Genomic DNA, 23,929 nt, shown 5'->3' with positions numbered 1-23,929 from the left:
GCTCCTCTCTCTCTGTCTGCTCCCCCTGCCTCTCTTGACTGTCACCCATTTGTCTACCTCCTGTCTTTTCGGTGTGACTACCTCCCGATAACTCTTATCTATCTCTGCCTCTGCCTCCCGAATGATCCGTAGTTCATCCAGCTCCTGCTCCAATTCCCTAACTCAGTCTGATAGGAGCTGCAGCTGGATGCACCTATTGCAGGTGTGGTCATCAGGAACAACTGTGTTGACCCTGACCTCCCACATACTGCATATGGAGCACACCACTGCTCTAACTGTCTCCCCCATTACCTGATCCCAGATTAGTCAGAATAAATGAAAAGCACGTACTCAGGCTGATTTCTTCTTGCCGAATTTTTAGTCAGATGGGTGGCGAATCTGAGGTATTCATTAACACAGACATCTGTAGAGGCCAAGTCAAAGGGTATATTTAAAATGGAAGCTCACAGATTCTTGATTAGTCAGGTCATCAGATACTATGGGGAGTAGGCAGAAGATTGGTCATGAGGCAGCCATAATGGAATGGCAGAGCAGACTTGATGGATTGAATGGCCTAATTCTGTTGCTATGTCTTATGATTCAGAACAAGCTGCACATTTGGGAGGAGGAAATGTTTTCTATTAATGAATGGTCCAGGTTACCAATGGCAATGCTAGTCAATAACTTCTCCACTTGCAAGATTCCAACAGCACTGGCAAATACTTCTGCCCAAGGTGTAATCTGTTCCTCAGTGAAACCAAAATAAAAAAAAGACTGCTTTGTGAGTGACCTCTCACATGCAGTAATTCGGAGCAAACAGGGTGACGTAGTCGAGATTGGTTGTGGCCGAACTGAACGTTCCTAGGCCAAGGTCGTTCACAGTCATGGACAACCTGCTGTCTATGGAGAAAGCAGGCCAGGAGGGATGGTGGACCTGTTACAGTTAAAGAGAAAGTGCAGAGCAGGCAAGCAATATGGTTGTAATTTGCTGCGTTCTGTGTTATTCTACCGATCATTGTAGGGCATGCTATGTTGGCTCTGTAAAGTGTGGTACCACTTGCAGGCCATCCCCAGCACACCCTCAGATGTGTTGGCGATTAACACATTTCACTTTGTTTTGATGTACACATGACAAAAAACATGAACCTTGAGGTCCAAGGCCATAATGAGGTAGACTATCATGAGATCCATTCGAAAGCAGGGTAGGTTTTCTCAAGCCTAGTGATACATCCTTTCAGGCTTTTGTATCTTGGTATTGAGCATTTCAGTAGTTAAATACTGGAGAACACATCTATGGCTTAAATACACTGTGCACTTTAGAAGGGTTCAGTCAATCCTAAGGATGCCTAGTGGAACGAGTAGTGATAAAAGCAACAGAGTGGCACAATGTGATCCTGGCTACGCAGGCAGTGAGAGTGGAATAATTAACATTTAGAGAGAACAAGAGGACAGAACTGGCGGAGCTCAAGTACTAGAGTGTTATGACATTGGAGAGATTATAGAGTGTAAATTGAGAAGACCATGAAGGTATGTGGGTACAAGGGTGAGAATGTGGAGATGAAGGCATTACTTAACTAAGAGCCAAAATCAGTCAGGATGGATAAAGCAATGGGTGAATAGGACATGGGCAGCAGTTGTGTAGAACTTGGAAAATATGGAATCTGGGAAAACAAAGAGCAGGTCTCTTGAATTTTCAGGTTCAGAGGCAAAGGCATTTTTAAATCTTATACACATTTCACAAAATGTACTGTACAGAAACAGATAATTCCACTTAGGAGACTTGTGCCACCATTAATGATCTACAAAGCTTCTCCTAATCTACTCAATCTTACCCAAAACCTTTTATTCTTTTCTATTTTATGTTTATCCTGGTTCCTCTGAAATTTCCAATAATTTAAGTGTGATGCTTGTTTAAAATGCACCCTCAAATTTAATAATAGCACATGGCAGACCGCTTAGAGAAGGAAACACTAAAGTTTTATGAGCTAAATCAATCCTGCAAAAGTCTACAAAGTTCCATATGGTTCAGTCATTATGTTACAGCGGAGCCTTTCACAAGTTATGCCTTTAAAAAGTTATTACATTGCTGTGATTAATACTCTCTTTTTCTTGGAAGTTTAGACGGATATGTAATTGAACTAAAAAATATTATCTCATTGAAAGTTCACAAACCATACTATCGATTGGTGGGACTGACACAACTGTGCAACTCAAGTTTGGAAAAGCGTATTAGAACGCAAATAAAGACTGTTCTGGAGCCATTTATCATTAATACCCAGTGCCTGAAGGCAGAGGAAGTATCCTAATCATTCTCATCTGTTTCCAAATATGATACATTGAGAAATCCTTTGCAGATTTCAAATACACATCATACCCAAGTTCATGGGGTTGCTGACTCGGGCAAGTATTTATATTATCCTTGCAGAACAGCAGATATTTAAAAATAAAGATAGCAGTAATGATATTACTAAATGTCGACTTTCTAATATAATCCTCCACAGTGCCTTGAGGGAAACAGTGCATGGGAGCTTGCTACTAACAGTTTGTGTTATATCACAGCAACTTTATACGTATATATTAGGCGATGTGGATTAATGCAGAGTAATAGTTTGGCATGGACTAGATGGGCCAATGGGCCCATTTCTGTGTTGTACTGCTCTATAACTCTGTAACTATTACTCCGGGGTGTACTACTAAGAATGCGTGTTTATAATAACTTCTTTTGTGAAACCAAAAGCTATAGTGTAGACCACCTTCCCCAAGTAAATCCCCTGCCCAACTAACTGATTTGAACAAGAGAAATATTTTGGTTAAGGAAATATACCACCCATGTACTGTACCTGTGACCAAAACCTTGATATACATTGTAAAATGTTTTGCCATTTCAAATGCAACTGCTTGTTGCCAGATTACATTTAATTCTGTGCTGGATTGAAACATTGCCTCTCCCCACCATGCGCTTGAATTATTTCAGAGCAGAACTCAAGTACTGTACCTGGAAGCAATGCTTTTGTTTAAAGTGAAATCTGCTTCCCTCCACTTCAATATTTCCGTGAAGGTGTGGAAAGTTAGTGCTTTTCTATTTGACCCACAGTGGTTGGATCAACTGCATTCAAGATAGTTCCCTCTATTCCACCTCAGCAATATACCTTTCGTTGCAACAGGAACTCCTAACAGAGCCTAGTGCAAAATGTTTCTATTTTCCCCAATTCTGATCCTGTAATGTCTGGGTAACTTTACCAGCTGGTGAGGAATTAATCACAGGTATTTTCCCGAAGGCTATTACAAAATACGAGGCTGACAAATTATTTTCTTCAACACAGGAACAACGTGAAGAACAATTTAAATGAAAAAAGGTTTAAAGATGAATAACCACAATCCTGATTAGGGATGAAATTTAATTTTAGGAGAAAAAAAAGAACATCAGTAACATTAATGTTAAATCATCGCATGTAACAATTCTAAGATACAGTAGGAAACTCTTACAGATAAAAAAAACGGTTGAATCAGATTTAATTTAATCTCAATTTCCTGACAGCTACATTTTCTGCTACTCATTTAACCATAACATGTACTCTCACAGTTCATATACTTTTCAACACTATTGGCTACTTTGTCAAAATAACAACGAAGCTAATGATGTTCATCATTAATCAAATGTAAATGCCACAGCACCTCCAGGCAAGCAGTGATGTGTGGTTAAATGCCAACACCCCAATGTTTCTGTCTGCTCTGACACTAGCTCTGTACAAAACAGTATCTTCCTGTCTCATCAATGATCTACGTCAAGTGAAACTAAAACGATCTTTTAGCAACGTAATATTTATAAATTACTGTCAGCCACCCTTCTGTATTACAAATTATCCATTACTAGCCTCATTCTATTAAGTTTTGATTTTGTGTTGGGGGTTTTGAAAATGTTCCATACTTAAAAGTTAAAATGCAAATTTGCTTTGTTTTTCCTCTCTAAACTTTCCCTCTTCTTATTTTCTTCCTGCACCTGATGACATTTAATTAACCCTTCGTGATTCATTGTGCTGTTTATTTGTCAGCTCTTCCCTCTGGTTAAGGAAACACTGCCAGCTTCTCCATTTCCTTCACTGCACAATTATCAATTCATACTTTTAACAACTTTTGCAGGCTAGGGGTTTATAAATGTAGAGTCAAAGAGCAGACACCAGTAGCTGCATATTTATAGTTAAATCTGGCTTACAATATGAATTCACATTCCAATTTAAAATAGTAGCCTATTTCCTAGATCCCATATCACATCAAAATACAAAAATGCTTTCAACAATTTACTCCAAAAATAGTAAGTACCAACTATTGTTAATAACAACTATTGTTAGAATCTTCAAAAGGTATATTAAAAAACTACAGATTTAAATACAACTTAAACAGAAAGCTGGAGTTCTGATGAAGGATCATAACCTGTAATTTTAACTATTTATTTTCCTCCATAGATGCTGCTTGACCTGCTGATTTCCTCCAGCATTTTGTGTACGTTGCTCTGGATTTTCAGCTTCTGCATGCATGATGGCATGTAACAAACTAGGAGTTTAAAAGATAACTTAGCTCATTTAAGGAATCATAGACCCTCTGTACCTCTGGAAGGATAGCTGAATTTCTGCCAAACTGCCAAGAAAGAAAACCCAGATACGCTTCCTCAATTTGACTGGCATAGGACGATCAGTCAAATAATACAACAAAGCATACATAGACCATTCCACCACTCATATCTGCTGTGTCATTCAATAAGACCAAAGCCAATCTTCTTCCAGCATAAATTCCAAATAGTTTAGTTTCAAAATGTCCAAATGCTTGGCATCAGCTGCCAATTAATGTCTGTGCAAAGGAGAATTGGTACCGGTCAGACTGTAGTCTGATTTTGGGAGGACAACTGCCCAGGAAGCTGGAACGCTTGTTCCCACCTTGTCTCACTAAAGGAACCCTTCCAATACCTTGAACGACGCACAGGAGTGTTTTGAAATCATCACAAATCATTGAACTTGAGGTAACTGGAAAACATGTCTTTGGAACTTTGGCCGAAGAGCCAGGTCTGCGAACCAGTAAATCTGATGGCCTAGTCAAAAGTTCAACGTCTACGTCCGAGTACAAATCCAAGACCACCGGACGCCGGAGGCCGAAGACAGACTGTCTTGCAGTTACAGAACGGTGAACGTCTGTGAGTGAGAAGGAGTTACGGGGCTTGTTTTGCTGTTATTGTTTAATTGCTTGTTATATTCTGTTTTGTTGTGTCCTGTGTTGTTCTGCCGAGCATGCTATGCTGGTGCTGGAATGAGTGGCGACACGTGGGCAGCTCTCAGCACCCTCCGGGTGTGCTGTTCGCTAACATAAACAATGTATTTCGATGTACAAGTGATAAATAAACTTGAATCTTGAAATATACATTGGCTTTGTTAGTTACAGATTCCACCTTCAAAAATTTAGATGGATTAGAGTACTTCACCAATGCAGGTCAGATACAATACTGGCTCAGTGACTGATTGACTCTTGCTCAGTCAGAATGATATAGGACCAACCCTCAAGTAGCTCCAAACTGTTCTTCAAAACAGTATCAAGGGGAATTCTTTTTAGTAGTGAACATATTCAGTACATATTCCTTAACATCTCTGCTGTGTTTGGTAACATGTCCAAAATGGCTGCTGTAATGGGACACGAACTACCAATACTATGATCTGAGACAAGAAAGACATCTTATAAACACAAGTCCTTCTCCGGAGATTGTTGAGCTGAGACTAATTGGAAATAAAAGAAGTATTCACATGGAAGTGGTTCATTTTGTACAATCCTCATTTAACTTTCTCATTCATGATAGCTGTAAAATCATTCCCCCAGCAATAGAATGACTCATTTCTTTTTATATAAAAGTGTCTGCAATGGAATGCAGAACCCACCCAGGAAAATGGGGATTTCTAGGAGCTGCCTGCTGGTTAAAAATTGTTCAATTTGGATAAAGTACAAATGAGTGAAAATCTGTTCACACACACGCTTCACAGTCAGCGCAGACATATTGATAGATCAATCAAGTCCAGGCAACGAACAGGTTCTAGTTTTATAGATGCCCATAAGTCAAGCTTGTCCACAAGTTGGGAAATACACAAAGATCACTTGAGATGGTATTATAATGAATGGCATCTAAAACATTAAGACTGATAAGAGAGAACAGTTACTAATAGTTGGACAGAGAGAGGAAACCAGTTCTTTCACCTTTAGCAACGACTGCGTGTACGTACCTCAGACATTTGAATATTGCTCATATGTAGGGGTGTGCAAAAGTCTGACATTCATAACCTGAGGAAGCCCTGTATTTGAAATGTTCTTTTTTCTGCTATTCCAATTTTCACTGTAACAAAACTTTTTAAAAAAATTATTATTTAGAGATTGGGGGAAAAAAAGGCAGAAAAATTTCCTGAAGTAGAATTATTTTAGTTGTGAGTTATGCAAAATCTGCTGGGTTCTAAATAGATTGCTCAGACAGGTTTTGAAAATATAGGACATAGAATTCTGACAAAAATAATCAAGAATAAAGCAATAATTCAGGCTAATGACTAGTCCCTTTGATATATTAATGCTAAATGTTTAGGTGCATTTGGGAAATCCACAATAAATGGTGTTCAGGTTGAAGAACAATTAACATTGCTCATAGTTTCTGCATGTTGTGAGTCCATCTCAAAAACACCCTGCACTTCAGATAACGTCCAGGTTCTATGGTTGAACTGGAACCTGATGGAGCTTTTCTGTCAGCGTTAGAGTACTGGCCTGCCCGGCAGAGGAGGCTTGGACATCGCCTGGGTGGTGTCTTTGCTTGGGACCTTACTGCGTGGCTCAGGCAAAGGAGGAGCACGCTGTAACTTGGATCTCCTGCCAGAAGATAAAGGGGTGTTCTCTTTCTGCTCCTGATCCGGGTCAGATTTTCCCGGCCGGTAGGGCAGCTTCCCTACTGGTGGAGCGGGGGCCGGCCGCTTCTTGGCTCTTCCTGGAGACGTTGGGGTAGGGAAACCTGCCCCCTCTGGAGTTGGGCTGCTCTTCTGGAAGGCCATATCGTGAGTGCCATCAAAGAGAGCTGCCCACCGTGGTGGATTGGACTCTTCCTGCTGACCCAGTAGGAACTCTCCGTCCGTCTCCTGGATTCTATTCCGGATAATATCCACTAGACTCTCATCCTTCACCGGAGACTCGATGTCTGTAAAACATGAGAATTGGATGATGAGATGAAGGGCTGATTCACTTGCATCTCATTTCCAACAATTATGATTTTCCCAACAAGAGTGGTGAAGAGTTGGAGAGGAGCAGAGGTCAGGGGGAAATAGAGGGAAAAGGGAAGAGGCAAAGTGCAAGTCAAGAAGGAATTTGATTGAGGCACAACAGACCGACTAGTTCAAAATTCAAAGTAAGTTATCAAAGTGCATATATGTCACCATATACTATCCTGAGATTCATTTCCTTTCAGGCATTCACAGCAGATACAAAGCAATACAATGGAATAAAAATGGTGCTGTGACGTTTGTAGGTGGCTAAGTTGTCTCCAATAGAAGAGTCCCCAACAAAGGGGCATCATTACAAGTGTGTGGAGAAGAGGGTATCAGGATGCTGCCTGAATTGGAGAGTATGAGCTACAAGGAGAAGTTGGTCAATTCCTTTGGAGCAGGACACACAGAATGGAGACCTGATAGTGGCTGATAAAATTGAGAGGCATTGATAGACAGTCAGTAGCTTTTTCCTCCGAAGTTGAAATATCCAGTACTAAAGGTCATGCATTTAAGGTGGAAGGAAGTTCAAAGGACAAGTGTGTGTAAATCGTTTTTTTATACAGAGAATGGTGGATACCTGGAATACACTTCCAGCGATATTGATGGAGGTTTAAGAGGTTCTTAGATAGGCTCATGAGTAAGCAAGAAGAGAAGAGATATGAATCGCGTGAAGACAGAAGTGATTATGTGTCAATGCGGCATCACATTGTGGGCTGAAAGGCCTGTTCCTGTGCTATATTGTTTTATGTATCTGAAATGAAGTCATCAATAAAAATTGGTAAATTAGGTTATTACTGTCACATATCTAGGTGGTAGGGTGGAGCTATATCTGCACCAAAGGAGGTGCGAGGCGCTCCATCCCTCCGCTAGCTTGCAGGTCACCTCTGGGTAAGGTGTAGCACCTGCTTAGCCCCTCCAATCAGGGTCACATGAAGCTATGGGAGTAGGTGGTGGATGTTGGTATGAGGAGCTGGTGCATATTTTATGCGGCTACTGACACCAAGCAGACTTTTTCTGGAGTATTGACAATGGCTGGGATCACCATCGGCTGGACACTGTCCAGAAGAAGTCAATGGCAGACCACTCCTGTAGAAAAACTTGCCAAGAACAATCATGGTCATTGACCATGATCACCCACATCATATGACGCGGCACATAATGATGATGATTGGTACATATACCAAGGTACAGTGAAAAACATTGCTCTGCACATCAACCATACAAATCATTTCATCACACCAGTGCAATGAGGGAAAATCAATAACTGAATGCAGATTTAAGTGTTATAGTTACAGAGAAAGTGTGGAATGGAATAACAATAAGGTACAAGGCCAGAACAAAGTAGATTACAAGGTCAGGAGTCCATTTTATTACACTAGGGAACTGTTCAATGGTCTTCTAACAAGGGGCAAAGCTGTCCTTCAGCCACAATTTAAAATTGAGGCACGAAATAATCTCTGCTCACAGGTGATAGTAAATCTCAGAATTCTCTACTGTGAAGACTAAAATCGGGGGTATTTAAAAAGGAGGTAGATAACTGAAGGATTGGGGATTTAAGAGCGATGGGGATCTGGGGCAGGTCGTCTTGGATCACAATGTAGAGGGGAGGGGCAGGCTTGAGGGCCGAATCACCTTACTTCTGTTCCTATTTTCTTGTGTTCTTGAGTTTAAAAATCTATTTACTCGTGAATGTGTATGTTGCTAAATGTATTGCCTATGCCAAATGGTGTGGCTGGATTGGTCACTTCAAAGGCCAGTTTAAGAGTTAAATGCATTGGCGGTTCTGAAAACACAGAAGATGGCAGTTTTCTCTCTCTCTCTCTCTCTCTCTGAAGGACACAAGTGAACCATGTGGGGTTTTTAACAACAATCTGGTATTTCATGGCTTTTTATTCCAGATTTATTTAATTATTTGAAATTTAACTTCCCAGACAGCATGACGATATTCAAATCACTGGATCTGTAGTCTGATAAGTTAACCAGTTTTTTACCATAACCACCAGATTTTTCTGTTCTTGTCTACAAACAACATCAGGTTTAGATAAATAGTTAATGTATTTACTATTCACACATCCTCCCCCAGCCCATTCACATCTTGCAGATGTCGACTTTTAAGCACCTGGGAGATTTATAATATTTCAAATTCTGATTTCAAGAATGATTCAGAAATTACCAAGAATGGGAGAATTTGTATTAACTGTGCGAGGCAGCTTTCATCAAGTATGTGGTCACAATAAGCTGCAAGAAATGTTTTTGATGTTTCATTTCCTCTCTGTGCAGCAGTTTACCTGATTTAGAGTGCAGACACATTGTGACTCACTCACAATGCTGGGAATTATGATTAGCTACTGCGCAACATAAAACTCCCGTAGTGGGAATCAGACCATATATGGTAACAGCTGCAGGAAGATGTGGATTATTCATTATGTTGTGATTTATGCGAATAGTTTTTCCTCACAGCCTTCCAAGTTACTGGATAAATCATCAAAGTGCTCAATAGGCTTTTATATAGGCATTATATATGTGGGAAATACCAGTACAAAACGTTCTATTAATAACATCAATTGTGGTTTTGAAGATGTTTGCAAACAGTAACACATCACTGCTCATCTGGACTTCTTAAAAGGCATGTGGCAATAAATAGTAAAGGAATAAAGCACCATCTAGTGTTGAAACAATGAATTACCGCCCTGGATACTGCCATTGGGCAAAACTTACTTTAATTCAAAAAGACATTATTAATAGGAATGGTTTTGCTTAATACTTCAGGAATTACTTGCAGGTATTGGTTATACTGTAAAATGACAAAACATTTTCATATAAAATATACATAAAGACCAACTTACAGGCAAATCCATGTCTATTTGTAGCACTATATCGTCCAATGAGTTGGAGACACACAAGTTCAAGACTAGGGTTAATCTACTCAATAGCTAATGTGGAGAACAGAATGTAGGTTCCTTCAGGGGCCCCTACATAAACATTGTGCATGGTGACCATGTGATAATCAAATACATGTTTTTATTCCAGCTTAATATTTATTGCTCCATTTTTGGCAAACAGGACTACAGTTGCCAAGACCATAGGCGCTGGAAGATCTTCCCTAAATCACTGCCACTCTTTCTCTGCTCTGAAGAGCTGCTTAATATCTACCCTTCTACCAAGCCAATGGTTATTCACTCTAATGCCATAATGTACAGCAACATAATGCTACATTGATCGACTGAAGAATTTCTCCATTCACATGAAGAAAGTTGTTTAAATAGGCCAACATTTTATCCAGCCTATGTATTATTAGAAGATTGAAAGCTCATAAAAAGCAAATAGGCATAAAGGATGCTTATGAGACTGCAATGGGGGGCAGGGACAGAGAAAGGCAGGAAAGGGGAGCTTTCCTTTGAATGCAATGCAGCACAAAGTCAGAAAAACCTATGCATTAAATGGGGTTGCAAAATGCCTGCTCAAAAAAAGTTACATTTGTAAGTTAACTGACAATTTGTAATTGTGTTCTTAAATTAAAACCCTCTGCCTACTAATCAGAAGCAGATAGGATTGGCAGAGATAAAAATCAGTGATTAAATTCCTAAATAGCACAAAAATAAAAGTCAATAAAAAGCTGCCAGTCTACTTTTAGCTTGTTGAAATTGTGGCAAATGATACCTGACCCTTACAAATATAGTGCGTTAGATTTGACATTTAAGAGAAACAGGGTCTGAAACAAAGGACAACGGTGCCAAATATCAAATCCATGGTTTGCTTAGGCTGGAACAAAAAAAAGCAGACTTAATTCGAAAACAATGGAGTAAAGAACAAGGTTGCAAAGAATTACGATTTTCATTCTGGCACGATTTATTTTTGATAGACAGGCAATAAAGTGAAATGCAAAACAGTTAAACACAGAAAATAATAAAACTGAGAACTACATTCAAACCTAAGAACTGTACTGAAAACACTGTCACTTCTCAGCAGTTTGTAGCTGTAGATTTTAGTAATCTGACCCATATTAAAATTCACTTCACTGGATTCCATCATTGCTAGTTAAGTCATGCTGTTCCAAATTATGCATGGAGTAGCATTTTTGCTTTATACACGGGAACTATTTGAATTTCAAACAATGATCCTTTTATAACAAGGCCACATTTAGAAAGGCAAAGGCCACTTACTCATATCATTGTAGACTGAAGTTGCTTGTTTTGTGAGGAATAAAGGTGGTTTCCGTGGTGACATAATCTCAATTTTCATAAGCTCTTTGCAACAATGCTTCCACTGGCCTGGAAGTTAAAACACAGCCATTACATACAGCATACTTAAAAGAAAAGAGAATTAAACAGACTCTCTTTTTTTGGAAAATCTGGGAAATTTCCAATACTAAAGCACTTATCAAGCAAGGAATTACTTTCAGCAAGCAGGAACCATGAATTATTCTCAAGCATTAAAAAAAGATTGTTAAGAACAGGCTTCCTGCAGAAATCTGCAAATTGAATAACACTGGTTGGGCCATTACCAAGCTTTTGTTATAATGAAAACAAAGAATTGCTCATAAAGTTAGCCTGGCCTCAAAGAGGGATACTGGAAGAAGACACAATTCAGTCTTTTGACCTTGCTCGCTCTCTCTATTAGATTATGACCAAGCAGGACCTCAGTCGTATTTTCTCATCGTTCCTCTTGATATCTTTATCTATCAGAGCTGTGGTCTCCATTGAAATTGTCCTCAGAATTAGTTTTTTTTTAAAAAGTTCCTAGCAAAGTTTTTGGGACAGAGACAAGGATGTGAAGGAATTAGAGGTTTGGGCTCTGCTCCTTGTTTGAAGACCAGTGATGGGTGACAAAGGACATCTGAAATCAAGGCTTTTTGCTCTGCATTTGAAAGGCCAGTGATGTAGATATGAAATAAATGACATCCAGACTCCAGACCTCACCTCACGCTTGAAGGCCTGCAATGTGGACATGGGGATGAAGGATATCCGTGATTGTCAAGCTAATCCAGATCATTTGCTCACTTATGCAAGCAGGAGGTACAGCGGCTGGTTAGTCAGCACACTTGGAGTTTGGGCCCCTTCATTGGCAAGTATAGTGGGGGAGGGGGCTGTCGATACTGAAGATCAAAGCCTGAAGGCCAATTACAAGTACAGAAGTTGTGGCCCAATGGCCAAACCTGGAGACCCATCCTGGAGTTGGAGGACTGTCCGTGTATGTGGATGAGTGGGAGAGAGGAAAGGGACTTCTTTTGTTGTTGTTAGTTAATTGCTTGTTGTGTTCTGTGTTTTTGTGGACATGCTGTGCTAGCACGGGAATGTGTGGCAACACTTGCAGGCTGCCCCCTGTTGGTTGTTAACACAGATGACACATTTCACTATGTATCGATGTACATAAGAATTTGAAGCTGATTTACTTACAAATCCTTTTGTATATTCTTATAAACAGATCTCTTCTATGGTAATGCTGGGAATCAAGATGTTGCTGCAACTAACGCAGGCTATAAGAGCAAAAAAAAACTGTGGGAAATCTGAAATAAAAACAGAAAATGCTGGGAATACTCAGCAGATCAGGCAGGATCTGGAGAGAGTAAAATCATGTTACAGTTTCAGGTTAATGAAGGACCAAAATTTTAAACTTGCTTTCTCTAGTTCTTCTACTGTTCTGCAGAAGGACTTAGAAAGACTGGAATGGACAAAGAAGTGGCAGATGGAATACAGAGCAAGAAAGTGTATGATCATGCACTTTGGTAGAAGGCATGTACTATTTTCTAAACGGGGAGAAAATCCAAAAATTATTGGTGCAAACAGTTTTGGGAAACCCTCATACAGGATTCCCTAAAGGTTAACTTGCAAGTTGTGTCAGTGGCAAGGAAGACAAATGCAATGTCAGCATTCATTTTAAGAGGACTAGAATATGAAAGCAAGGATGTAATGCTAAGGCTTCAAAAGCCAATGGTCAGATCGCACAGAGTATTGTGAGCAATTCTGAGGTCCTTATCTAAGAAAGGATGTGCTAGCATTGGAGAGGGTCCAAAAGAGGTTCATGAAAATGATATCAGGATTGAAAGGGTTAACATATGAGGACTGTTTGATGGCTCTTGGCTTATATATTCGCTGGAGTTTAGCAGAATGGAGGAGGATCTGATTGAAATATTGAACGGTCTAGATAGAGTGGATGTGGAGAGGATGTTTCCAATAGTGAGAGTCTATGACCAGAGGGCACAGCTTCAAAGTAAAAGGGCATTCTTTAGAACAGAGATGAGGAAGAATTTCTGTAGCCAGAGGGTGGTGAATCTGTGCAATTCATTGCCACAGGTGGCTGTGGAGGCCAAGTCATTGGGTGCATTTAAAGTGGTGGTTGATAGGTTCTTGATTAGTAAGGGTGTCAAAAGGAATGAGGAGAGTGGGATTGAGAGGGATAATAAATCAGTCATGATTGAATGGTGGAGCAGACTTGATGGACTGAATGATGTAATTCTGCACCTATATCTTATGACCTAAAGAAGGTGTATGACATGCTCACCTTCAATGTGCACTGAGCATTTAAAAAAGTTAATTAGAGATACAATACGGAACAGGTCTTTCTGGCCCAGTGAGCCACACTACCTAGCATTTAACCCTGGCCTAATTGCAGGACAATTTACAATGACCAATTAACCTACTAATTGTTAGGTCTTTGGAACTTGGGAGGAAACTGTAGCACCTGGAGGAAACTCACGTGTTCATGGGGAGGACATTCAAACTCCTTACTGATGAAAATCAGAATTGAACTCCAAGCTCCAACAACTCAAGCTGTAATAGCATTGTGCCAAGTGCTGCCCTAGGCATAGAAGTAAGGAAGCTGTGTTGTAGCTATATAGAGCTTTTGGTTAAGTCACACATGAAACATTACAAGTAGGATGTGGAAACTTTGGAAAGGATATGGAAGAGAATGCTGCCTATATTAAGTGTTATGAGCTGCAAGGACAGGTTGGACAATTTGGGTTCTTTGGTGTGGAAGCAGAGAGGTGAGCTGATGCAAGTTTATAAAAGTATGAGATACATGAACGCTCTGAATCTTTTTTGAGTGTTGAAAGGTCAATTAGACATTAGACTAGAGGACATGAACTTAAGGTGAGAGGGAGAAAGTTTAAGTGAGATATGCAGGCAGGTTTTTTTTTTTTAAAACAGAGTGGGCTGGTGCATGGAACAAGTTCAGGCTGCCATGGTGTGTGGAAGCAGATACAATAGAGGCTTTTCAGATGTAGGAGAATGTAGGGATTGGAGGGATATGGATCACAAGCAAACAGAAGAGATTTTGTATAATTCCGCATCATGTTCAGCACAGACATCGTGGATCGAAGGGTCTGCTCCTATGCTATACTGCACTGGTTATTACCAGTCCCAAATTATTAATACCCCCAAAATATTAATTTCTGAAAATTAATTATTTATGTTGCATGCATCAATACTAACTACTTGCACCATCTCCTTTTTAAGCTTGCTCCATTCACCAGAATACTACTTCTGAGGCATCTTGAATTTATCCCTCTTCATGTCTAGAGGTGTTGGTAGATAGGAAAATGGAACTGGATAACTGGATGAATAATGGCACTACCCTGGATACCGATGGTCATTTTTCACAACTAACATGGTGCAGAAGATGGCTATTCTGAAGCTCAGAGATGTGGTACTGGCAGCAGTGAGAGAGGATGGAATGCAAGTTTACATGTAACCTGCAGAAACTACTAATCAGGACTGCCTAACCAAAAAGGAAAGAAAGGCAGTTCCTGCGACAATTCATTGGTATGGGGAGAAATGCAAAGGCAGAAATTCACCACTAATCACTGAATCACAGATCACTGAACTCCAGCTATAATAACTAGAAAGCTTGTCTTTGGAACTGTGTTATCAGCCAAGCACAAATTATTTTTGGTAGATACAGATTCCACTTTCATGATGAAGAGAAGCACCCAGAGAACAAAGACATTAGATGGATTAGAGTACTTCACAAATTCAGGCAAGATTGAATCATGGCTCAGTGCATAATGCTCTAGCTCAGTCAGAATGACATGGGATCACCCCTCAAGTAGTTCCAAACTGTATTTCAAAACAGTGTCAAGAGGAATTCCTTCTAGAGTGCATGGACATTTTCAGCACTAACTTCATAACATAGCTCATCAATTTTTTGCTGCATTGTTATAAGTGAGATATATGTTTGACAACTCCATCATGCTACCAGGAAAGATGGCATTAGAAGCGACTGCATGATCGCAGGCTGGGACACTACACATATCCTCATCAAACTTTACAACCCAAAAGAATAAACTATTGACAGAGACCAGAAGCAAAAAGGGGTTTCAGTCACATTCACATGCTCAGGTGTCTGCGAGTAAGGTCCATGGAGTACTAATGCAAGCCAGGATTAAACTTCCTGAGCTACTGCCCAAAATTAACTCTTGACTTTTGTTTAAATGAACAACTACCAAGATCAAGGATGGCTGATAATGAATGGCATTGAAATGCCACTATTAGGTGACTGCCTAAATGAGAGAGGTGCATCACCAGACAATCAAGGGGTCAGCACATGGATGATTCTCATGAAGAACGCACAGTAGAACCACAATCAGCAGCTTTGGGCACAACACACTGCCAACTTACTCATATCACAGAGGTGTTGCCAGAAAGCCTCCATCCATTGCTGTAGATCAGCTTCGGAGTCAACAGCGAACACCCGGCTGGACGTCTCCCCACTGTAAGGGTTGATAATGGAAAAGCTGTGTGTCTTTCTCTGTGAATCTTTCCCCAGGGTCCGAATTCTAGTTTCCTGCAGATTTTGATCACAATAGGTTAGGTCTCCTTTATTCCTATTTTGCTATGCATTAACAATCAACATTAAAATGTTACAGAGATTGCAGAGGAGCCGGGCCAGGAGATGAGTGGGGGAGCAGTTCTGAGCAGAGTGGGGTGAGACAGACAGATTGGGGCAGAAAGGGAGTTGGGGTGAGGAGAGCAGTGTGTGGAGAAGAGGTTTAGAAAATACCCACGTCAGCAGGTGGTGAACTCATCCTTTCAGTATAGCAGCATAGGAATAAAGTGAGACAAGGGCAAGATAATAATAATGTGTTTCACGTGCAGGATAGTTTCCCCACACCAAAATGCTCACCAGTTTCATGACAGAAACGAGGGCCCACCTTTCACTGATGGGAGAATGAAGAGGTCCTGGAGCCTGGCAATTTCAGCAATAATTAAACTCAAGTCTGAGTTTGTAAACCTACACAGCTTCCCCAATGAACACAACTGTAGTATCTCCAGAATCAAATTGACCTCCATTTCTTTATTCGGTATCTGTCAACTTGCTGTATACAGACTGGGTAATATGTTTGAAGACAGGACTTTGGTTGATTTGAATACTTCACGGAGAAGATAAACATCTTTTAGATAATATGCATGCAAATTCATTTTCTATTACTCATTGCCGGACAACATATGTTGACATAACAAGAAGTTTCTCAATTGACTCGTCTAGAATCTTTCCAGTAAGTTAACAAATTCATGTGTAATTTTACAAAGTTGATTTAAAAGTAATCCTGCCATTGTTCCCATAAAGCAGCTGATGTGTATTTTGGTATGGGCAGAGTAGGCTGTCAAGAATGAAGGCCTGTTCTCACACCCTTGAACATGCCGCTCTTCTGTCTGGCACACCGAAACATTCATTTTTTGCTGTTCCCTGACATCTGCAGTTCTCCCCTTGCCTCTTCACCACCAGCACCCAATCACACCCAACTATTTCCCGCTGTTGGGATACTCCTAAAACCTAAGTTTGGTCACCCATTGACTGGAACCACCCAAGAAAAGAGCATCAGGAGTAGGACACTTCACTTCTCTACCCATTACCCTTAATTCCTCATTCTTTCATATATTTATTCACCTGCAGTTTAAATATATGATAATCTGGCCTCCACCATCTTTGGGGCAGAGAATTCCTAAGATTCATCGTCTCTCACTGAAGAAATTCATGTATACCTCAGTTTAAAATGTTTGTTCCAATATTTTGTAGCTATGTCCTCTTCTTTGTGACTTCCCCACTTGTGAAAACATTTCAACACCCACCTTGCTAAGCCCCTTTAGGATCTTATATGCTTGAATAAGACTATCTCTTACTCTTCTAAACTCCAAAGAATAAAGACTGAAAGGCCTGCCCTCTGTTGATGCGATCAGCCTCTCATCCCAGGAATTAGGCTGGTGAATCTCCTTTTGTTGCCTCCAATGCTACTGTGTTCCTTTTTAGGCAGGTGTACTCTGTAAATTGCAATAAGCCATCCCTAAACTCCAACCCCTTTGCAATAAAGACCAGTATGTCAGATGCCTTCTTAACTGCTTGTTGGAACTGCCCGCTAGCTTTTTGTAATTCATGTACTATTAGGACACCTAAATCCCCTCTGTACTTCACTCATGTACAGGCTCTTTTCGTTTGGATAATAATCCACCTTTTGATTCCTCTTATCAAAGTATGTGAGCTCATATTTCCTCACATTAGTCGGGTTTATGTCCAATTGCTCAGTCTACATCTAGCTGCAGGATCGCAATGCCCTTTCACCTATTTATGTATTATTAGCAAACTTGGAAACTTTGTTTTTTGCTCCCTGGTCCCAATCAATAATATAGACAGTAAATACTGTGAAAACTATTGGGTTGTGATTGCAATCACTTGCTTTAAGACCTTGAAATTTCAGTAAATCTCAGCTTTCTGTATACAGACTAACAGCAGAGACATTTGCAAACTATTATAGTCCTTGATAAAACTCTCTGGAATTCATTGCCATGGACAATTGTGGAGGTCAAAGTCATTGAGTATATATAATGCAGAGGTTGATAGGTTCATGATTAGTAAGGTTATCAAAAGTTATGAGGAGAAAGCAGGAAAATGGGGTTGAGAGGGATAATAAATTAACCATGATGGAATGGCGGAGCAGACTCGATGTGCTAAATGGCCTAATTTGCTCCTATGACTTATGGTCTCACAGCTTTGACAGAAATCAAGGCCACATCTTCAGCTTTCTCTCCTGTCAGAGTCTGTCAACAGCTTCTATGTTGGGCAGGACTATAGCTGCAGGCCAGCTGCACCGTAGCACCACTAAAACATGCAACTTAAATCCCAGGCCAGCACAATTCTGCCCACCATTTACATGCTTCCAAACAGCTCAGATTTGTTGATTACATGTGTGGTAACTCTTTTGCATCACACAACATGAGACAAGATATAATAAGAGACTTTCCTGAAACCAATTAGACAAAACCACACCTTATCAATGGCAATACTTAGGGCAGGATCCACCTGGGCCTCAATTTCTTCAGGAGAGTAATATGCGGTCAGGTAGCTTCTCTTCAGGATGCAGTACAACCTTGTCCAGTTCGGGAGGCCTCCGATATTTTGCTGGAAGAAATAAGATAAAGTGCAGCCCTTAAACAACCATATCCATTCACATTCCTCCATGGCAAGTGATTCACAAGAATTAATGAGAAGTGTTATTTATTCCAAATAGATTCATAGAGCACTGCTGCACAGAAACAGGCTGTTTGGCCTATCTGGTTTGTGCTGAGCTATTATTCTGCCTAGACCCATCGACCTTCACCTGGAACAGAGCCCTCCTTACCCCTCCCATCTCTGTATTTATCCAAACGTCACTTCAATGATGAAATTGAATCTGCATCCACCACTCCGCTGGTAGCACATCAACACTCTCTCAGTGAAGTTCCCCATCACGTTCCCCTTAAATATTTCTACTTTCACCCTTAACCTATGATCTCTAGTTTAGGAGGTTTCCATGACATCCCCCTTCACCTGTCTGAAGTACAGGCCCAGAGACATCAAATGCTCCTAATATATTAAGCCTTTCATTCCCAGAATCATTCTCTAGACCCTCTCTAATCACAGCACATCTTTCCTTAGATACGGGGTTCCAAATTGCTTTATTATACAATGCTGAAAACCACAACTGCATTCTGGGATGGCAATCTATACTCTACTTAGACTGCATACTGGAGTGAGCTCAATCACAATGCCCTTCGGATGACTTTTCAACCAGTCCAGTGACATTGGACTGGAGGCCCTACTCCTGTGGTGTACGGGCGGTCTTTAAAGCAATTTAAGTTTTATAATGGAACTAAGTGCGTTTAGACTACACTGTGTCCAGTTCTGGAAGGACATGCAAGCTTTAGAGGAGGGTGCGAACGAGCATTTCCTGGATTTTAGAATGATATGAAAGAATGTGCAAGCATTAGAGAGGGTGAAGAGGAGATTTACCTAGAGAACCAGTCTTATAGGACAGCTTGAGCAAGCTAGGGCTTTTATCTCTGGAGCAAACGAAGATGAGAGTTGACCTGATAAAGGTGTACAAGATGATAAGAGGCATACATTGCGTAGATAGACAGAGATTTTTTCCTCAGACAGAAATAGCTTATATAAAGGGGCATAACTTTAAGGTGACTGGAGGAAAGTAAGGGTCAGAGGTAGTGTGCTTTTATTTTTAGAAAACTCAGAGTGGGGGTTGCATGGAATGCTTGCCAGGGTGGTGACAGAGGCTGATACTTTGAGACCATTTAAGAAGTTCTTAGTTAGCCACATGGATGATAGAAAAATAGTGGGTTGTGCAGGAGGGAAGGGTTAGGAAGATCTTAGAGTAGGTTAATAGGTCGGCAAACCTCGTGGGCTGAAGGGCCTGTACTGTACTGTAGTGTTTATGTTCTAATAAAATGTGCAACTGTTACCTTGAAATACATCAAGCAACATTGAGCAAAAACTAACAATACAAAAATGCATTGCTCCTTATCAGCAAATACTTTGACAAGTCCCTTATTATTAGTATTCCTGGCTCGTTGAAGTGGATATTGGAGGCTGGCACAAAGTAGGGTAATTTTATACTCCTAGGTTGCTCAAAATTATTATTTACACGAACTTTATCTACACCAAGAATGGGGGAGGGATAGCAGTAGTCCTTAAAATCCATTTCATTGTGGTTAGTAAAATAGACGATGAAAAGGTTGGAGACTTTCTCTTTAAAAATTTGTTTTTATCTACAATAAAATCAAGCCAGAAAATGAATTAGTTCAGTGACTAGGTATTGGAGGAGCTGCCATTCTAAAAGCAGTTTCCACATAAAATGCTGGGAGAGAAACCTCTGCTTTTTGCAGTGCAAATGATTTATTACAGTTTTATTCCCTTTAACCGAGCAAAAACGCTGAACCTGGACAAATTTACTAGCTCAAAGACATCTCAATGGAGACACAAAGGACTGCTGATGCTGGAATCATAAGTGAACTGCCAGTGTAACTCAGTTAATGTTTCAGGTCAAGAACCTTCATCTTGACTCAGGCTACATCCACACTAGATAATTTTGAAAACGCCGGTTTCGCGTAAAAACAATAGGCGTCCACACTAAGCGTTTTTGAAAATATTTCTGTCCACATTGAAACGGATATTTCAGCGAATCTCCTCCTTTTGTGCATGCGCAGGACACATCTACCGAAAACAAGCGACATGTTTGGTGTTGAATATCGCCGTGAAAGACTTGCTACACGTGTGTTCAGTTACAGACTAGAAAAACTTAAAAGACGAACAGCCATTGGCTCTCACGCAGGAGGACCTGAAACTAAAAGAAACAAATACTGGAGCGTATGGAGGCAACCGACAGGGAGTTCACGGACAGTATGACCTGGCTGATGACAAACATTGAAAAACTGACTAACTCTGTTGCGTTAATAAAGCCCCTTGTTAAATGTATAAAACATGTCTGCATTAGTATTATCTTGTACTTCCATACAATGTTACATTAGGCTGTTACACATCTACTTGATTTCTCAGAGAATACTTGCATAAATAGGTAAACCACCTCATACGAGCAAGGACAGAAAACAGGGCAAAGTGAGTATACTTATGTATTCAGTAAGTTATGAGTCAAAGTATTTGGTAAGTACATTTCTAACTTTTCTGGCTTCAGTCTCGTTGCCGTCTGTTCTGAAATTGTTAGGTTGCATTCAAGAAAACAATGGAATAGCGTGCTGCTATCACCATCTGTTCTGGCACGTTATGACAGTGTTTATAGATTTCTCCGGTTACCCTGTTTTCAAAGTTTTCAAAATTACATTCTGGAGAGCGTTTCTGAAAATCTCCGTTTTCGAGGGATAAAAACACCGTGGATGGAGGGTAAAAACAAAGAGAAAAAGCTTTGGTTACAGATTTATCCAGTGTAGTGTGGACGTAGCCTAAAAGAGTAGAGAGGAGCTAGTCAGTATAAAGGAGAGAGAGGAAGGGGTGTGTCAGGAGCTGTCAGACGATGAGCAGACCAACGAGGGAGGCGGGGCACACAGGCAGACCAGCAAGGGAGGCAGGGCGCATGCGTAGATGGAGGAGCAAAGAGTAATAAAAGCCACAAAGAACTGGAGGTGAAAAACATGAAGCAAAATCGAAAGTAAAAGTCGAAGTCAAAGTATGATTTATTGAAGTACATATATGTACCATATATTATCTAGAGATAAATTTTCTTGCAGGAATTTACAGGAATATAAAAAAATACAATGGAATTTATGAAAAACTATGTATAAAGACTGGCAACAACCAATGTGCAAAAAGAGAATCATTGAACATATAAAAAATAAATAATACTGAGAACATGAGCTGTGGAGTAGTGGAATCAGTTCAGTGTTGTGGTGAGTGAAGTTATCCATGCCGGTTCAGGAACTGATGGTTGTAGGGTAATAACTGTTCCTGAATCTGGTAGTGTGGGACCTAAAGCTCCTCTATCTCCTACCTGATGGAGCTAGTGAGAAGAGAGCATGGCTTGGATGGTAGGGGTCCTTGATGATGGAGGCTTTTTCTTGTAACAGTGTTCCACATAGATATGCTTAATGGTGGGGAGGGCTTTGTTTGTGTTGGACAGGGAAGTATCCACCATTTTCTGTTGACCTTTCCATTCCTGGGCATTGGTGTTTCCATACCAGGCTGTGATGAAGCCAGTTAGGATACTCTCCATTGTACACCTATAGAAGTTTTAGATGACATGCCATATCCATGCAAACTTTCTCAGCAGTCTTTCACTGCAGACTTACATGCCATTATGACAAAACCAGAAGTCCGACACTATGGAGGTAAATTAGCATTTATTTCAGTAGTGATTGCTTAGGTAGCACAGTGCTGAATTGAGTAGTACTATGTCTCACAGCACACAGACTACCCCAGGGTTTGACCCTGAACTCCAATGCTATCTATATGTTTTATCATTCTCCTTAGGACTTCATGGATTTTCTCCGGCACTCTGGTTTACTCCCAACATCCCAAAGGTATGCTGCATCGTAAGTTAAACTGACTACTGTAAAGTAGCCCTATGGTAAATGGGAGGTAGGGAGGAGAATCAGGAGAAAACTAATAGGCATATGTCATGGAATCAGAGTGCAATATAGCATGGATACAGAACCTTCAGCCCAATGATGTTCCCACAATGTTCACCTAGCTAGTATCAATCTCCTGCTTTCAGTTCATATCCATCTAAGACCCATTCTTCCATGTACCTATCTGAGTGCTTCTTAAATTATACTATTTCCTTGTCAAAAGGGTTTAGTAGCTATCATTTATAATATGATTATGAGTGTACAGCCAGATGTATCAGAAAAAATTAAGAAGGAATGGCAAGAAGAATTGCATTGTCCTATATCTACTGAGCAATGGGAAAAAAATTTATCATTGGTAAATTCGTCCTCTATTTGTGCTAAACATGCCCTAATACAGTTTAAGGTTGTACATAGAGCTCACATGTCTAAAGATAAACTTGCTTGATTTTATTCTTATGTTAATTCAACCTGTGACAGATGTCATTCTGATGTTGCTTCATTGACTCATATGTTCTGGTCTTGTCCTTGTTTACAAAATTATTGGAAAGATATTTTTAATATTATCTCAAGAGTTTTAAACATCAATTTCCAACCGCATCCTTTTACTGCAATTTTCGGTTTACCAATGATAGATAATAATCGTCTATCCGCTTCATCTCAACGAATGATTGCATTTGTTACATTAATGGCTAGAAGATCTATTTTACTGAATTGGAAAGAAATTAACCCTCCAACTGTATTTCAGTGGTTTTCTCAAACTATTTCTTGTTTGAGTTTAGAAAAAATTAGAAGTGTGGTTTTTGATTCTTCAGTTAAATTTGAGGAAACTTGGAGACCATTTATTCAACATTTTCATATGAGTTAAATGGTCTGATCCTAAACCTTACTGTTATTATCCTTAATTATTTGGATGGAGGTTCGGAGTTATCGGCACTACTGTATGTATTTAACATTATGCAATTGCCCATGTTGGTTAGTTTTTTTAAAAGTTTATTTTTAGTTTTTTTTTCTCTTTTTCGATTCTTTTACATTAATACTATGAGTTTGGGAGGCCTTATATATTGATTATTATATATCTGATTGTATATTCAAACTATTAATTATGTACTCTCAAACGTTTTGTATTCATATTTCACTTATGTTTTTCTTAAAATTAATAAAAAGATTTTAAAAGAAAGAAATTATACTATTGTATTTGCCTCAATAAACATCGGATAAATATTCATTTTAAAATGTGTGACAGAGAACAGGTTACAATGAAATACAGTCGGCCCTCCTTATCCGCGGGGAATTGGTTCCGGGACCCCCCGCAGATACCAAAAATCGTGGATG

General features: G+C 39.9%; 1 protein-coding gene across 1 annotated transcript in view; it reads right to left on the bottom strand.

Annotated features, from left to right (window-relative positions):
• Nucleotides 1-3,360: 3,360 nt before the first annotated feature.
• LOC140715286 (rhotekin-2-like) overlaps nucleotides 3,361-23,929 on the bottom strand; it is a 56,461-nt gene continuing 35,892 nt past the window's right edge. The window contains exons 9-12 of the mRNA XM_073027238.1: nucleotides 18,516-18,647; nucleotides 15,872-16,037; nucleotides 11,417-11,524; nucleotides 3,361-7,186 (exon numbers count right to left, since the gene is read on the bottom strand). Of these exons, the coding sequence (XP_072883339.1) occupies nucleotides 6,750-7,186; nucleotides 11,417-11,524; nucleotides 15,872-16,037; nucleotides 18,516-18,647 (843 nt within the window). The 3' untranslated portion in view covers nucleotides 3,361-6,749. The remainder of the gene's footprint in view (nucleotides 7,187-11,416; nucleotides 11,525-15,871; nucleotides 16,038-18,515; nucleotides 18,648-23,929) is intronic.

Source organism: Hemitrygon akajei, chromosome 23 (assembly GCF_048418815.1).
Source record: "Hemitrygon akajei chromosome 23, sHemAka1.3, whole genome shotgun sequence".
NCBI lineage: Eukaryota > Metazoa > Chordata > Chondrichthyes > Myliobatiformes > Dasyatidae > Hemitrygon > Hemitrygon akajei.
Note: the sequence above shows the minus strand (reverse complement) of the source record. Positions and strands in the feature narration are given on the sequence as shown.